The 14,038-nt window shown below is 42.3% G+C and overlaps 1 protein-coding gene across 2 annotated transcripts in view; it reads right to left on the minus strand.

The window, feature by feature from the left end:
* The window catches only part of REL (REL proto-oncogene, NF-kB subunit), a 34,943-nt gene extending 24,325 nt beyond the window's left edge, over positions 1-10,618 (minus strand). Inside the window, exons 1-3 of one of the 2 annotated variants that reach the window (XM_075413554.1) lie at positions 10,455-10,618; positions 4,926-5,068; positions 1,599-1,747 (exon numbers count right to left, since the gene is read on the minus strand). In XM_075413554.1, the coding sequence (XP_075269669.1) occupies positions 1,599-1,747; positions 4,926-5,068; positions 10,455-10,461 (299 nt within the window). In that variant the 5' untranslated portion in view covers positions 10,462-10,618. Of the gene's footprint in view, positions 1-1,598; positions 1,748-4,925; positions 5,069-10,170; positions 10,203-10,454 lie in introns of those variants that run through there. The other variant, XM_075413555.1, reaches the window with a different exon arrangement.
* Between the last annotated feature and the right edge of the window lie 3,420 nt (positions 10,619-14,038).

Raw genomic sequence — 14,038 nt, forward strand, 5'->3', positions numbered from 1 at the left:
GGCTTTTTGCTTTGGATCAGAAGGCACAGAGCTGAGAGCAGGAAGTGGGATGGGCTAGAATGGCACACATCCTTTGACCTTGGTGACGAAGCTTAACTTGAGAAGACAAAGGGGAAGCGGGTGCAAGGTCCCTCAACCGTTAATATATTCACAACTGCCTTTTAGACAATGTGAAGGGGAACTCTTTCTTGCAGGGAAGCCGATGAGGGTGAGGTTACAACAACCAAGATGGAAGGTAAGTGCCTGAAGGGACAAGCCCTACCTTTCTAGAGGTAGGACAGTGGGAGAAAAGTTATAGGTCCTTTTCTACCAGTTGCTAATTAGGACAGCATTGCGAACAGAGCTAAAAACAATAAACCAATTACACTTCTTGCATCTGTAACAGCAAAAGACAGTACAGTCAATGTGCTGCGTGCCACCTGAACACACTGCAGCACATTGATGATCACTTGAGCCTGGGCTGTATGTTGAAGAAGCACCTCCACTATTACAACTGTTTTATTTCACCATCAGGCAATCATCATCTTCAAACAGACTGTGTCTTCAGTTCTCTCCTTTAATAGTGTTCTACTGACTAAATCTACGTAAATTAGAGTAATTTCACTAACATGAACAGAATCACAGCAGCCTGAGAGCAGTGCTTAAGAGCTACTTATACACTGAAATACCCAGCTCAGTTATATTTACCGCAAAGCAACAACCTACTTCCAAATTTACTACATTGCAAATTATGAACCACAAACAGCTTGTCGATTCTAAATTCCCCTCTCCAGCAATAATCACTCAACACTTGTTGCAGTTTATTCTGCTTTTACTTTATTACACTAGACTCAGTAAACTTACAGGAAATGCCATCAAATACAACTGTATTTTAGATATTTTTAATATGCCTCCAAATAGCACTGAGAAACACACCTCATACACAGCCTGAATTTTCCTTACTGCATCCACAAGAAGATCCTTCCCCGGTATGCTTACTCTACAGAGTTGGGCCTGAGCAGAATCTGTATTTTACTCAAAAAACCCCCAACCCAAACAAACAAACAACAGTGACAGCTACTAACATGTTTCTAGATGCGCCACAACCATTATCTTTTAAATGACACGATACTTAGCCAGCACAAACCTTCTCCCCTAGCTTCCAGAAAGGCCAAACGTAATTCCCATGGAAGACAAGAACTTCCCTAAATCTCTTATCACCATGAAAGTACTAATTCTAATGTTGTTGTTACCTATTCTATTGCTCATCATTTTTACATGTAGGAGAGTGTCACGCTCAAGAGTAAGAAATGTTACTGAACAAGACTGAAAATAAAGCAAACAAGTGGGAGAAAGCAAAAGGAGACAGACATTTGGAGAATTAATAAAGGAAAGAAAAGGGTGCTAGGAAAAGAACAGGACCAAAGATGAGTGTGTGAAGTATTAAAAATGAAGAAAATACTTCAAAGAGAAGTTGCCCTCTCTCTGAGATGGATCAGTAAACCTCAGCAAAGGCAGCATACTAATTGCCCTTTTAGTCACCACTCAGAATTTTAAAGCATAATATTAGCAAATTATTTGCATAATTAATTGAAATCCCAGGCAACACCATTACTCACGACAGGACTCGCCGTTCTGGCCCAAACTCTGCTTCATAGTAGCCATCTCTGCAGTCTTTTCCAACCAGATCATGGGGGTGTGGCTTGTGGGGTTCATTCTTTGTTACCAATGTAGTTCTTATTTTGACTTTTCCAAAATAGTTCAGAATCTACAAAAAATGTCAGACATTTTCTAGATTTTAGATACCAGGGGTAGTAAAGTCCCCAACATGTAACAGAAAATACATTTTATCCTAAAATAACCTATACAGCTAAGAAAATATTATTACTTCACAAAAGCCAGGACTGTTCAGAAGTTTTGTTCATTCCATTTCAGTTCTGTTCATTTTACACTAAAAACCCAACTATTTAGCAAAATATTTTAAAAGTGGATTTTTTTTTTCAAAAGTGTATCTCCTCTATTTGAGAAAGTAAAACAACATACTTCACCTGCTATTTTTACCAAAGAAGCTGGTTATTTGTAATTACAACATTTCATTGGTGCCAGTATTCAACGCTCAATCAATTCCATTCTCTTAAACTAGCCTACTGCAAGAATGGGAAGGAAGTCTGAAAGAATTTAAAGAATCTTCTCCCAGTTCCTTTTTTTTTTTTTGAGGCTGAAGATCTGTTGCTTCATCATCTTGCCAGGGCTCTTTATGTGAGTTGAATTCACCCCTGTGCAAAAGGCCAGAGGTAGTACAGAAGCTTAGACCTGAGACTAAACCAGCTTGCAATGTTGTAAGACCAAATGCAACAAGACATACTTCATTATCATATCTAGCCTTACAATGAAAGACGCAAAATTCTACACAGGTGACCACATACAAATGCTTACTGAAGGACAGGTGTAGCTCCAAATATCTTAGGAAAAAGCTCCTAAATCCTCAGGGATAAGGATATTACCTGCGCACAAACACTAAGTGGTAAAAGAGGATCTTAACGGATACAGCATGACATAATCTCCTATGAAGTCTTTTTTTTTTAATTAATTCTCAGATGAATATTCAATCTTGTGTTCAAGAAGGGGGGCACTGAATTCTCAAGCTCCTACTAGGGGCTTCATAACAGTCATCAGCCTAATTCAACACATGTTTCTCAGGTCCATAAAAGTCTTCCCTCATGCTGACAGCTACCAGTGAAGTCACCAAGGGTTGTGTGGGTGAGAGATTAAAAAAAAAAAAAAGAAAAAAAAGAACAGTTTGGCCTAAATTGTTTGAAGCTTAACAACTTGAAATCAAATACAAGACTCGCTCAGGCACACATTTGTGCAGAGGCGAGCTCTCCTCCTCCACTTCCCCTGCCCTGTAACTAACTGTTCCTCTCCTCCTTCAGCCCTTTCTTTCCTCCTCCTTAGACTCCAAGAATCCATCATACATCCTTTTTACCAACACCTCAAACCTTTGACTTGACCTCTGCTCCTGTAGCTCATATCACCTCTTAGCTTCTTCAGTCTTCGGTTTGGCTACTTTCTCGGCCTTTATACAAACCACCGTTACTTTTCACCCTTACAATAAAACTTCCACCACTCCTTCACCTCTAACTATTACATCATTTCTCTCTCATTTCACATCCAGTCCCTTGAACCTGAAGTCTTATCTAGCCACTTTTGATTCTCCAGTTCCTCTTCGATGTTCTTCAGCTCAACCACACCACGAAATCTAATTGCTTCCTGGCCTCCCTGTTCCCATCCTCATTGACGTTTCCATCTCTAGAGGGGACTCCCCTAGCAGCCAATCCGCACTAAAGCCTCCTACAGGCCTCAGGGAGGCAGGAATTCACCTAGAAATCACCTGCTATCGGTAACAATCAGCTTTGTCACCAACAGTCACCTTTAAAAAACAACAAATTACGGCCAGGATTGCACAGTCACCCTCCATGTCCCATCTTCCCTTTGGGTCCAGGCTAAGGGGAATCAAGGGCTCACACTGTCTGTTCAATGTGTGCCCTGACACAAACTTAGGCTGAGAGTCTGTGGAAGTATTTAGTCCTGCCAGCAGCCTACTTAGTTCCTTGTTCAACTGGCAGAGTGCTGAAAAAAAAAAATCCTGGCAAGATCTTTTATTTCCTGCATTCCTTTAACAAATCTGACACTGTGACAGGCAAGGGGGGGATCTTTGTGTTTGCTTCTTCCCTTAGTAATTCCGGCTTCAGGGCTAGACCAGCTTCCACAGTTGCTTTATGTAGTGGAGGCTCACTCTGCTGCTCAACACGTGACTGCCAATACCATCTTTCTCAAACTCTCCCTCTCCCAAAAGAATTTTTGTGCCTTGGCCTAAAACATCCCATATTTTTCAGATGTCTGTTCTTTTTCTGCTGTGATTTCAGATACTCAATCTTTGGCTCCATTTATTTTTTTTTTTATACTTGCACACACTGCAAACAGATACACAGCTTCTGTTCCTGGGCACTGTAATGTACTTCAAGATGGTAAGTACTCTTAACTTCCCGTTTATATTTTAGTGCTCTCTTCTAATCCCATCTCTGAAAGATCCTCTCCAAATTGAAAGAGATCAAGGAAACAGTAGCACCTTAAACTTCAAACAAGAGACCAGAAATTCTTCCCCTTTACCCTACCTGTCTAGGATCTCTGACACATTCCTTTGTCCCACATATAAAAGGTACTGCCATAGCGCTTCCATTCCACCTCTACTGTCTGTATCTTTGTCCTTACTTTGATCATAGCTGCTACAGCTACTCTGAATCCCTTCATTCTGGATTTCCCAACCTATCCATACTGCAACCACCCAACTCATCTTCATTGCAGATGATCTGACCACATAGTTCCCCTCAGCTCATTTTTAAGTTCTTTATCCCCTTCTGACTTCACATACTTCACGGCAGTTTCTTTAGCAGAGCCTAATCACCAAATCACTGGCTGCAAGTCACTTTCTTACTTTGCTCACTTGTACAAAGTGTCTTCTTTCATGTTGCGCACAGCAGCTTTTCAAAGTCTTTTCAAATTTTGTACACAAACTCCTTCAAAGCTCTCCCAAAATTCATACTACAGTCCAAATAGTAAAAACAAACCCAAGCCACATAACTAAGATACCAGAACAAATGTGCATACAGAAAAAGCTAATAATTAATGATACCCAGACAGTTAATAACTTCACTGAGTTCCCTCTCTACCAGAACTTTGTTAACTACCTCTATAACTTCTCCTCATCTCTTTAATGACTAGGAGCAAAGAACTCTTTTTCCACTCTGTTGCAACTATATCTGCACGTCAACAAAAAGAGTAACAGAACACGAAAAGTATTTCACTTAGTGCACCGAGTCCAACTTGTAGCTATAGCACAATGTTCACGTGGGTAATGGTAATTAATGGATAAAAGCAGTATTTACCTGTATGGAAGGGAATGTCTTATTGTTTTCAGTACTGTGTTCTCCTGGAATGCTGCCTGCTGATCTTCCCTCACATTTGTATCTGAAACGCATACCCCTTTGCCTGGGTTGTTCAAATATTTCAACATAGGGCTCATGGCCACCTGAAAAACAAAACATTTTCAATGTTAGTAGACTATTGTCTACTTAAAAAGCAGCGGAAGATGCAAGAATTAGAATATGTAGACTCTTCTTTGATTGACATTACCACCTTTCCACTTGGTCTACTTTCTCAGACAACCTACTCTCCTTTTTATGTACATGCACACATTGAAGGTGGAGGGCGAGGGGAGAGAACAGATTTAAATGAAGCCTCCAGGTATCAATGCCATTTAAGTAACTAGCAAAGCATGCCCTCCCCCCCATCTCACCTAGAACTTAGCTTCTTTTAGTTATTATAGAATATGTGTCTGACAAAAGAAGATTTTATACAACAGAAAATAAACCATTATTATGAGTGAATGGTTGATATTTTTAATTATAATGCACTTGTAGGGATGGCTGTCCTCTCAAAGTACAGGTACTGTCAAGTACTATGTTCTCTTAAATGTCCTCTGAAAGTAAAGACGTTTCCTTAGAATTGATTTAGTTCCTATTATAGTGAAGCAGAAACTCTGCAAATTATAAAAAAACCAAACCACCCCCTACTGGGTTGAATGTCATTACTGTGGGCTCAGAAAATACCTGATTGCTGATACTGAATTCTACATCTTGAGCTGCCCACCTCCCACAGGGCTAGCTTCTAGTGGCAGTATCTACCCAGACAACAAAACCTTAATAAAAGCTATTGGGCAGTTGTGAAAAAGAGGTTTTCAGGAAACAGGAGTGATAGACAAGAATAAAAGACAGCAGAACTCTTAACTGGGGGGGAGGAGGTGGGGTGTGCCTGTGTGTGTTAGACAAGAGCATAAGTACATTTCAAGTGATTTTTTTATTGCCAGACTGTAACAAGCTATTTAATATATCTCACTGAGAAGAACAAACAGGATAGTCAAACAGTGACAACAGTGGGATGGCATGTGAAAAACAAGTAACAGAGGGTAAGCAAATATTGTAAAAGTTGAATCATCATGGTGCTGCACGATCAGAAGAACGTAGCTTATGGAAATGTCTATTGATCTCTCTGTCATCTTCATATAATAGCATCCTACTCAAGCAAGATTGAGCATCACATATAAACATGACAGGCAACATCCTGCGACACAGCACTGAAGAAAGTGCTTGGACTTCAACATAATAAGCAAAACAGTTATTAAATATATTGAAAGCACTAAGAGGGTAAAAGATCCCCTACTTCCTTTTACCCACGGTCTATACAGCCTAAGGTCCACAGAATCTGAGTTTTGGCAAAGAGGTGGACTCCAATCTTAAGTTCATAATAAAAGATTTCGGTATATCTGCCAACAAAGCTTGAACGTTATGCCTCAGATTTCTTGACCGCAAAACACTTGCAGTGCTGCAGCAGTTCACGCTAAAGTAGGAGCATATCATAACCTAAAAGATAAAGTAATTAAGTAGAGAAGGAATGGAAAGAACTGCATCTCCAAGATGTTACCTTGGTCTGACCTGAACGCATTTCAACTGTAACACACCTACAGACAATTGTGGAATAGCAGTATGAGAAAGTAGGTCTGATGCTGAAATTGTCTTCAACAACTTGTGCCTTTTCAAATCTTGAATGCCTTTTACAAAGGCACAATACATTTCAACTTCAGCCTGTGCTTGGTGCCAAACATTTGAGAACTACGGTTTAGGACTCTCTATATTCCTTTTTAACAATTTATCAAAATGCAATACCTAAACTGATCACCTAACGTCAAGTAGATTTTAAATAATTTTGAAAATAGAACATGAGTTGTCACACTAACTACATATTAGCCACTACTCTAGGTCCAGCTACTTACAAGGATGGTCCTTTTCCTAGATACTTCCCAGCTTTTATTTCACTGTCCTTCGGATAAGCTTTGCGTATTTTCTCTTTCTGGAAAATAAGCATGTCCAACAAAGTGTTGGGGGACAGAAATTGATAACAAAAAAGCCTAGAAATGACAAAAAGCTGGTTTCAAAGACAGAGAAGTTTGAGCTTCTCATAAAACCAGTCTCACACACCAGCGTATGGCTATTTAACTTTCATCCTTGTATTTACTTATGCTATTGTATTTATCAGCACAGTCCAGCACCAGACAACAGAGGACTTCTGCTAGCAGTGAGGAGCAACTGCCACGTATCAGTCAGCCTCCCATTTCCATCATGCAATTGAGGAGAGAAAACAATCTCACTTTTCTGTTCCTACATAACACAGTATGCCACAAATAAAGACACATATCCACGTACTAAATTAAAAATCTATTTTAGAAGTTATAATGACAAAATTGCAACAAAATGACTACTAATCACCTTACTTCAGTGATGCACGTGCTTACATAGCTTCTAACCAGATGCACAGTACACCCACATACATTCTGTATTTGTCAAAACTAGCTGGAGCCTTGTGTTCTACAGTAGTTTCGAACAGCAATCACTTCAAGTCTTTAACTCTCTCTGCTTTAACCAATAATTTCCCTTCATGCTCTACTAATACTTGCTTAAGAGGGCTTTTTGCTCACCTATTAAGAGCACTTTATTTTAAAACTCTGGGCTCAGCGATCTTTACGGGGCTGTGGTTGGAACAAGTGTCACTGAAGGCAAACCCACTACTTAGCAGCAGGTGTGTTTGTGGGAAAGTAAAATTCAATGACACAGTAGCCTCCAGAGAGTAAACATTAAACTTCATTTTATCTTGGTTCTCTCTCACTCTATTTAAGAATCACACTATCATATTTCCGTGATTATCGGTGTCATCATGTCTTGTGTAGAGAGGAAACACACAAAAGTGTTTGTGCGAACTAAAGGTATTATCAGCACTCTGCAGTGAAGTGGAGGGCTGCTCAGTGTTCCCTATTTCTGCAAATCAGCAACATGCTTGTGAAGTGGCATGGCTTAACTATTTCACAATCTACTCTCACACACAGAGGTCTGTTGGCTCCCACACAGTTCCTAAAGACCTGTCCTCCTCAGGTCTTGCTGTGTTTGTCAAATAAATATGAGCTATGCCAAAAACCAAACTCTCTTTCATTAATGCTGGAAGAGAAACGCATGGCTACTCACACTACCTACATGCCCACAACTACTCACAAAAGCATCCAAAAAAGAAGAAAACCAAGAATCTAGCTAATCCTGCATCTAAGTGCTTAAGAGTTTAATTCGCATCTGTAATTACCTGTAATTGCCTATACACATGCTAGCAATAGAAACATTATGCCAGAGAGGTAGTGGAGGTGCCATCCCTGGAAACATTCAAGGCCAGGTTGGATGGGGCTCTGAGCAAGGTGGTCTAGTGGAAGATGTCCCTGCTCAGTGCAGGGGGGTTGGGCTAGATGACCTCTAAAGGTCCCTTCCAACCCAAAGCATTCTATGATTCTGTATTACAACCTGCCTCTTGTTCTTTTTGTTATTGTTTATTCCCCCCATGCCCTGAATACCACACTAAATAATTTTTAAAAAATACAGAAGATCAAATGTCCCAATTACATATGCAAGGAAAATAGGTAAAAGCAGTAACAGCTCCAAGAGTTCAACCAGCTTCTACTCATTGAAGAAATGAAGGCTGCTTTATTCTAAACTGTTTCGAGCAATACAAAAAGGAACAAAAGGACAACCCCAAACAACACCTCCATCAGACCTCTACGTGATAAGCAATGTGGGATAGTTTAAAGTTTAACACAGCCCATGCCATTAGGGAGGAAGTGTGACATGCCGCCACCAAGCAAAGCAACAACGGGATCAAGGGTTCGTAGGTTCCTTTGCTCAAAGGAAGCAGGCTCTGGAGGGACTACACAATTTGTAACCTTCTTGCTCAACTAGGAGTACCCTGTGAACAGACTCTCCAGCAACATCTGCACGTGAAAGCCAAGCAGCTGTGGATTGTTGTGGAAGATGTGAAAGTATCGCCCGAAACCGTATGATCCGAGGTGACTGCAATGAGACACAGCTGGGAGAAGTGTTGCCCTTTGGTATCACTGCTCTGTACATATCGCTGGTGACCCTACATCCTCCACAGCAATAGCCATTTCTGAGAAGCAAGCACAGACAATCTGCATGCTTATAACCTCCTGCAACACCTCAGCCAGAAGAGACTATGGTGGAAGATTAGTTATAGCACATTCTAGCTCTATCTAAAATAACCAAAAGTGTGAACACATTTCTACTTTAGAGAGCCGTAATCCACCTAGGACTCTTACAGATTCTAACAGAGACAAAACCACTCACGAGCTTCCTCTTTATTATCATGTTACATTACAGAACAGTAACCATAAGAAAAAAAAACCAAAACCTACAAAAGCTAGCTAGTACCAGGAAGTTATGAACTTCCCCCTGCTGACAGATTCCTTATCTGGTTCCTAATTACACTGAAAATATATTAATATATTAAGAAAAAAAGTGCTATCCCACTTCAGTTTTGCCACTCTAAAATACTTAACATTTAAAAGATGCCTCTATATAAATCCAGTTGTCTTCTCTGTTGATAGTTAGCACACCCATATATTTAACAGGGTTGAAAGTTCATACTTTTCTAAACATAACTGAACACGCACACCCCTAAGTTTTGAGGTTGGAGAGCATCTTTCCCTAGAAATGCTATTCTAATTAATGCTGCCAAGTCTTCAGTTTTGGGGTGTTTTTTTTTTAACCCTAAGAAAGGTGACAGAGAAACACCTTCTGAAAGAATGACAAATTCAGCTTTATTTAGCCTAAAGAAAATTAATTGTGCTTTTTGTCATAATTAACTCCACACACAATCCCTTACCTATGTTACTTTGCATTGATGACATCTCTGTTTCTTATTCATTTGCGTTCTCATAGGCCAGTCCCTACGTGAACAGGATCCTGTCGAGCAGCAGAGGGTCTTTGGCCTATCGTCGTCTCTTGCCCAGAGACAAGATTCATGCTTATTTAGCACCTAAACTTTTTAATTGTACCACTTCAAGACCATAAAACATCCATTCCGAAACATAACAGCCTTGTAAGATCTTGTCACAACTAATCTGAACAACCCCATGACCTTTCTTCATTAACTTTTTCCATAAGCCTGCTTAACAGGCTACGCGGACCTCGTATCAAAAGCAGATGCCGGGATGACGGGCCAAGAGCGCCGTCCCTCACTCACCAAGCCGAGAGGCAGACGGTGGAAGCGGAGAAGCAAACCGCCCCTCGCAGCCAAGGACCGGCCGGCACCCCGCGCTTCCCCTCCGCCAGCAGACGCTCCTGTAGCCGCGCGGTTCGAACAGCGGGACCGGCCGAGGCAGGCCTGCAGGGGCTCGGCTTTCTGCTGCCCGCACCGCGCCAGCGCCGGGCGCGGCCCCGCCAGGCACCAGGAAGCGCGAGGCGGCTCTCCCCTGGCACCGCACCCCCCCGCCGCCGTGCTAGGGCCGGGCCCGTCCCGCCGCTCACCAGCCATGCTGACAGCTCCACGCAGCCGCTCCGGCCCGCTGCCGCCGCGGGGCTCCCCGCCCGGGCCCCGCACACCTCGGAGGGACGCACGCCGGCTCAGACGGACGGCCGGGCCCAACTCCCTCCCCGGCTGCGCTGCGCTCTACCGCGCCGTGACCCGCACGCCGCCCTTTTCAGGCGGAATTTCCCGGCGGGCGGGCGGACGTGCGCGCGCGTTACCGCCCCCCGCCCCGGCTGCCGCGCCCGCGCCCGCCCCCGCGGCGCCGCCACGTGCCCGGCGCCCCCGAGGGAGGAGCGGCGAGGGCAGGCTGCCGCTGCCTGGGGGCCAGAACCGGGACGGGGAAGGCCGTTCGCGGGAGCCCTGCCCTTTCGGAGCGCAGCAGAGGCACGGAGGGCACGTTTCTTCCGAGCGGTCGGGCTAGACCCTACCCCTCACCCCCCTTTCCAGCACCCGGAACCGCCTGCCTTGGCAGCATCCCCACCTCACACTAACGCTCCGCTTTCCCTCTCTGCCAGCCCCCAGAGACCGAGGTCTCCCGTTATCCGTGGTTTTACTCAGTTGCATGGTGCCTGGCGGTGACACGCAGCCAGCAGTAACAGAAAACTGCACCTACCAGGGCTAGTCTGATACTAAAGGTAAGGAAAAGCCGCAATGGTCAACTTAAACTCTACCTAACCAGATCCACATCTGCAATCTGAAATCCAAATCTGAAGCTCATCCCTGACGCAGCCAGATCAAGGGAAGCAGGAGATGGACACTGTGCAAACTGGTATCAGGTGGAGAGGTCAGTAAGGAACAAACAAATCTAGGGGTGTTACAAGCACCTTGTGAAGAGAGGAACACAAAGGAACACCAAGCCCACACACATCTGCAGTACAAGACTGTGTTTACTTAGCAACAAGATTTAAAATTTTCTTAATTCTTTACTCTGGGAAGGCAATGCACTGTCATGTGAAAATGAGGTTAAACGAATTAGTATTCTTGAAAAGGAAACAATAAAACAAGAAAAGCCAAGAGCACTCAAGCAAAGTACAGAACGGGTAGTTTTTCACTCTTCTTTTTCTCACTATCCTTTATTTAAAGCAATGATTATTGGGATGTATACATATGAACTGCAGGAGAAAATGCTGCTTTATAATCTGCAAATCCATACGGTAACCCAGGTAGTTAAGCAGCAGAGACTGCCCTATGCTTGTTATTCTTCCTGTGCTGTGGTCCATCTCAAGAGGACTTTTCTTTATAGCCTTAATTTTGCCCAGCTGTCATCATCCATGGTTCTAGAATATTTCCTAGAAACAGAAATTATCTTTCACCACCCCACAAAAAAAACTTCCCTTATTTAAATTAAGATTCATAGTGTGTCATCTAGATAGATATATTACCAGGATGGATTTTAGAAAGTGAAGCCATGAAACTCTACTGATGTACAGAGCTAGGTGCTTAAGAGGATCCTGGGAAGAACATTACACAACATATATTCATGGCATTGTTAACACAGTAGGATTGTTACACCCCTATCTAATTTATAACTGAAATCAGAACAGAAGAATCCTATGGGGCACATGGGATAACCAAAATGTCTGTGACATCAGCTCTAGAAGATTAAAGGGAAGAACAGCTACATGATTACATTTAGATAGTATGCTGAAATAATTATATGGTTGTGGGTTAGCTTCTTGCCAGAATAATACAATTTTCTCATTTTCTTTCCCACAAAAAAAACCAAGAAAGGTAGAAACCAGCAGTGCCCTAGAAATATGAGAAATCAAGACTAGATCTTTATGTCTTCAGGGATTTCTTGGATACCCTATGACTTACAACGTCAAAATCAAGCAGGAAAGCAGGTCTAATATTCTCAAACTTAGACTTTACCTAAACATACACACACAACCACAAAGCATCCACCAACAAAAAGACCTCCAACAAAAAATTGTTCAAGGTGGTATCTGGGGGTTGAGGGGAGGGCAAATGCTTTTCTCTTGCATTTTCAGTGATGGGGTTAGAAGATGCAATGGGATGGCATGTTAACATAGAGGGTGCTCAGAACTCAGCACCTCATTGCTTGTGCTGCTCTCTGGTAAAAGAAGCATCAAAGCAGCAAATAGGAAAACACACAACGATTATTTCTCTGCAAAGTGCCTGCATCCAAACACATTTAGTTCATGAACATTTAATATTAGAAGCTACTTCAGTTTTTTAATTGATCACCTGGCTGTGGCACAAGTTTTGGACAGCCTTCACTCACAGGGTTGAACAGCTGGAGAAATGTTCCCATTTTGAGGGCATCCCTGCAGGTCACAGAAGTGATCTGGACAGGATTTTAAAAGGGAAAAGGGTGCTAGTCCTCTCTGCTAGCCGAAGCTGGAAAAGCCCTGGGAGGTTATTACGCAGAAGCTAGAGTATATCTAAGTTTTGGGTTTGGATGTAAAGCAAACTGTCAGTACAGGCACATGAACCGACTAAATACTTTCCCTTTCTTATCTTCAGGCTGATTTGCAAAGTTGCAGAGAGTAAACTGTGGCCTTTCAGGAAGAAAGAATTTAGCTGCTTCCCTAAATACAGTTTACATCCCTGGTTCCCACCTACTTCTCTAGCCCATGATGCTACTGAATAGACAGAGACCAAGGCACCTGGGAACCTCTGTGGCTCAAAACAGATGAGTCTACTCATTTCTTCAGAAGGAAAATGTTATTGAACGTTATGCAGTGTAAACTGATGTGAAATTAAGGGCAATATTCCAGGCAATACAAATAAGGTGTTATGACTAAAACATCAATAAACATTCCCTATTTTCCCCAGCTCTTTTGAACTCTAACTCTTGGGGCTTGCAGGAACTGGCTACTCAAAGATAATCCTTATGACTGCATGTTAGAAACTGAGGCAGTATCTCACATACATATCAGTGTCTATGTTACAAACAACTTCTTGATTTTTAAGAAGAAAATGACTGGGTTGCATGTCTTATAGCATCCCAATAAACTTTAATTCTATCCCTACCCCTTCCCTAAAATGAAAACAATCTATAATATAATTAGAGGATAACCAACTATATGGTGGTATCACTGTATAAGATCTGTATGCTCCTATCATCTGAATACATTGAGACTAGATCTGGCTCAGGAAGTCATTGAACAAAGTTATTGGAGAAAGGACAGTGTGAGTGGAGCCATTTTCTTGACAGTTTTTCTTTCTCTGGCAGTACCCATAAGCTGATGCCCAGGGAAGAGCACAACAGTGGGCCAAAATGATCTTTTAGTCTAAGCCCAGCTTGGCTGCTTTAAAATACGCATGTTCCTAAACTAGGGGAAAGTTCTGCAGACACCGAGAAACCTTCCCAAGTAAAAGCCAAAAACCTAAACAAATTAAAGAGGCCTTACTCAAAATCATGTAAGCATACAGATAGATCCCTCTACTCCTGTGACTAACCTGTATGCAGTTTTGTTCTATCACAATCTGAATCCGCGGCACGGGGATTATCCCATGAGAGTGATGTGAACTAAAGAATTGCAGTACAGCACTGGTAATTACAGAAAACTGGTCAGCAACTGACATGAAGCGTAAGAACATGTCATAACTTTGGGCA

This window comes from Opisthocomus hoazin, chromosome 2 (assembly GCF_030867145.1).
Source record: "Opisthocomus hoazin isolate bOpiHoa1 chromosome 2, bOpiHoa1.hap1, whole genome shotgun sequence".
In the NCBI taxonomy this organism is placed as follows: domain Eukaryota; kingdom Metazoa; phylum Chordata; class Aves; order Opisthocomiformes; family Opisthocomidae; genus Opisthocomus; species Opisthocomus hoazin.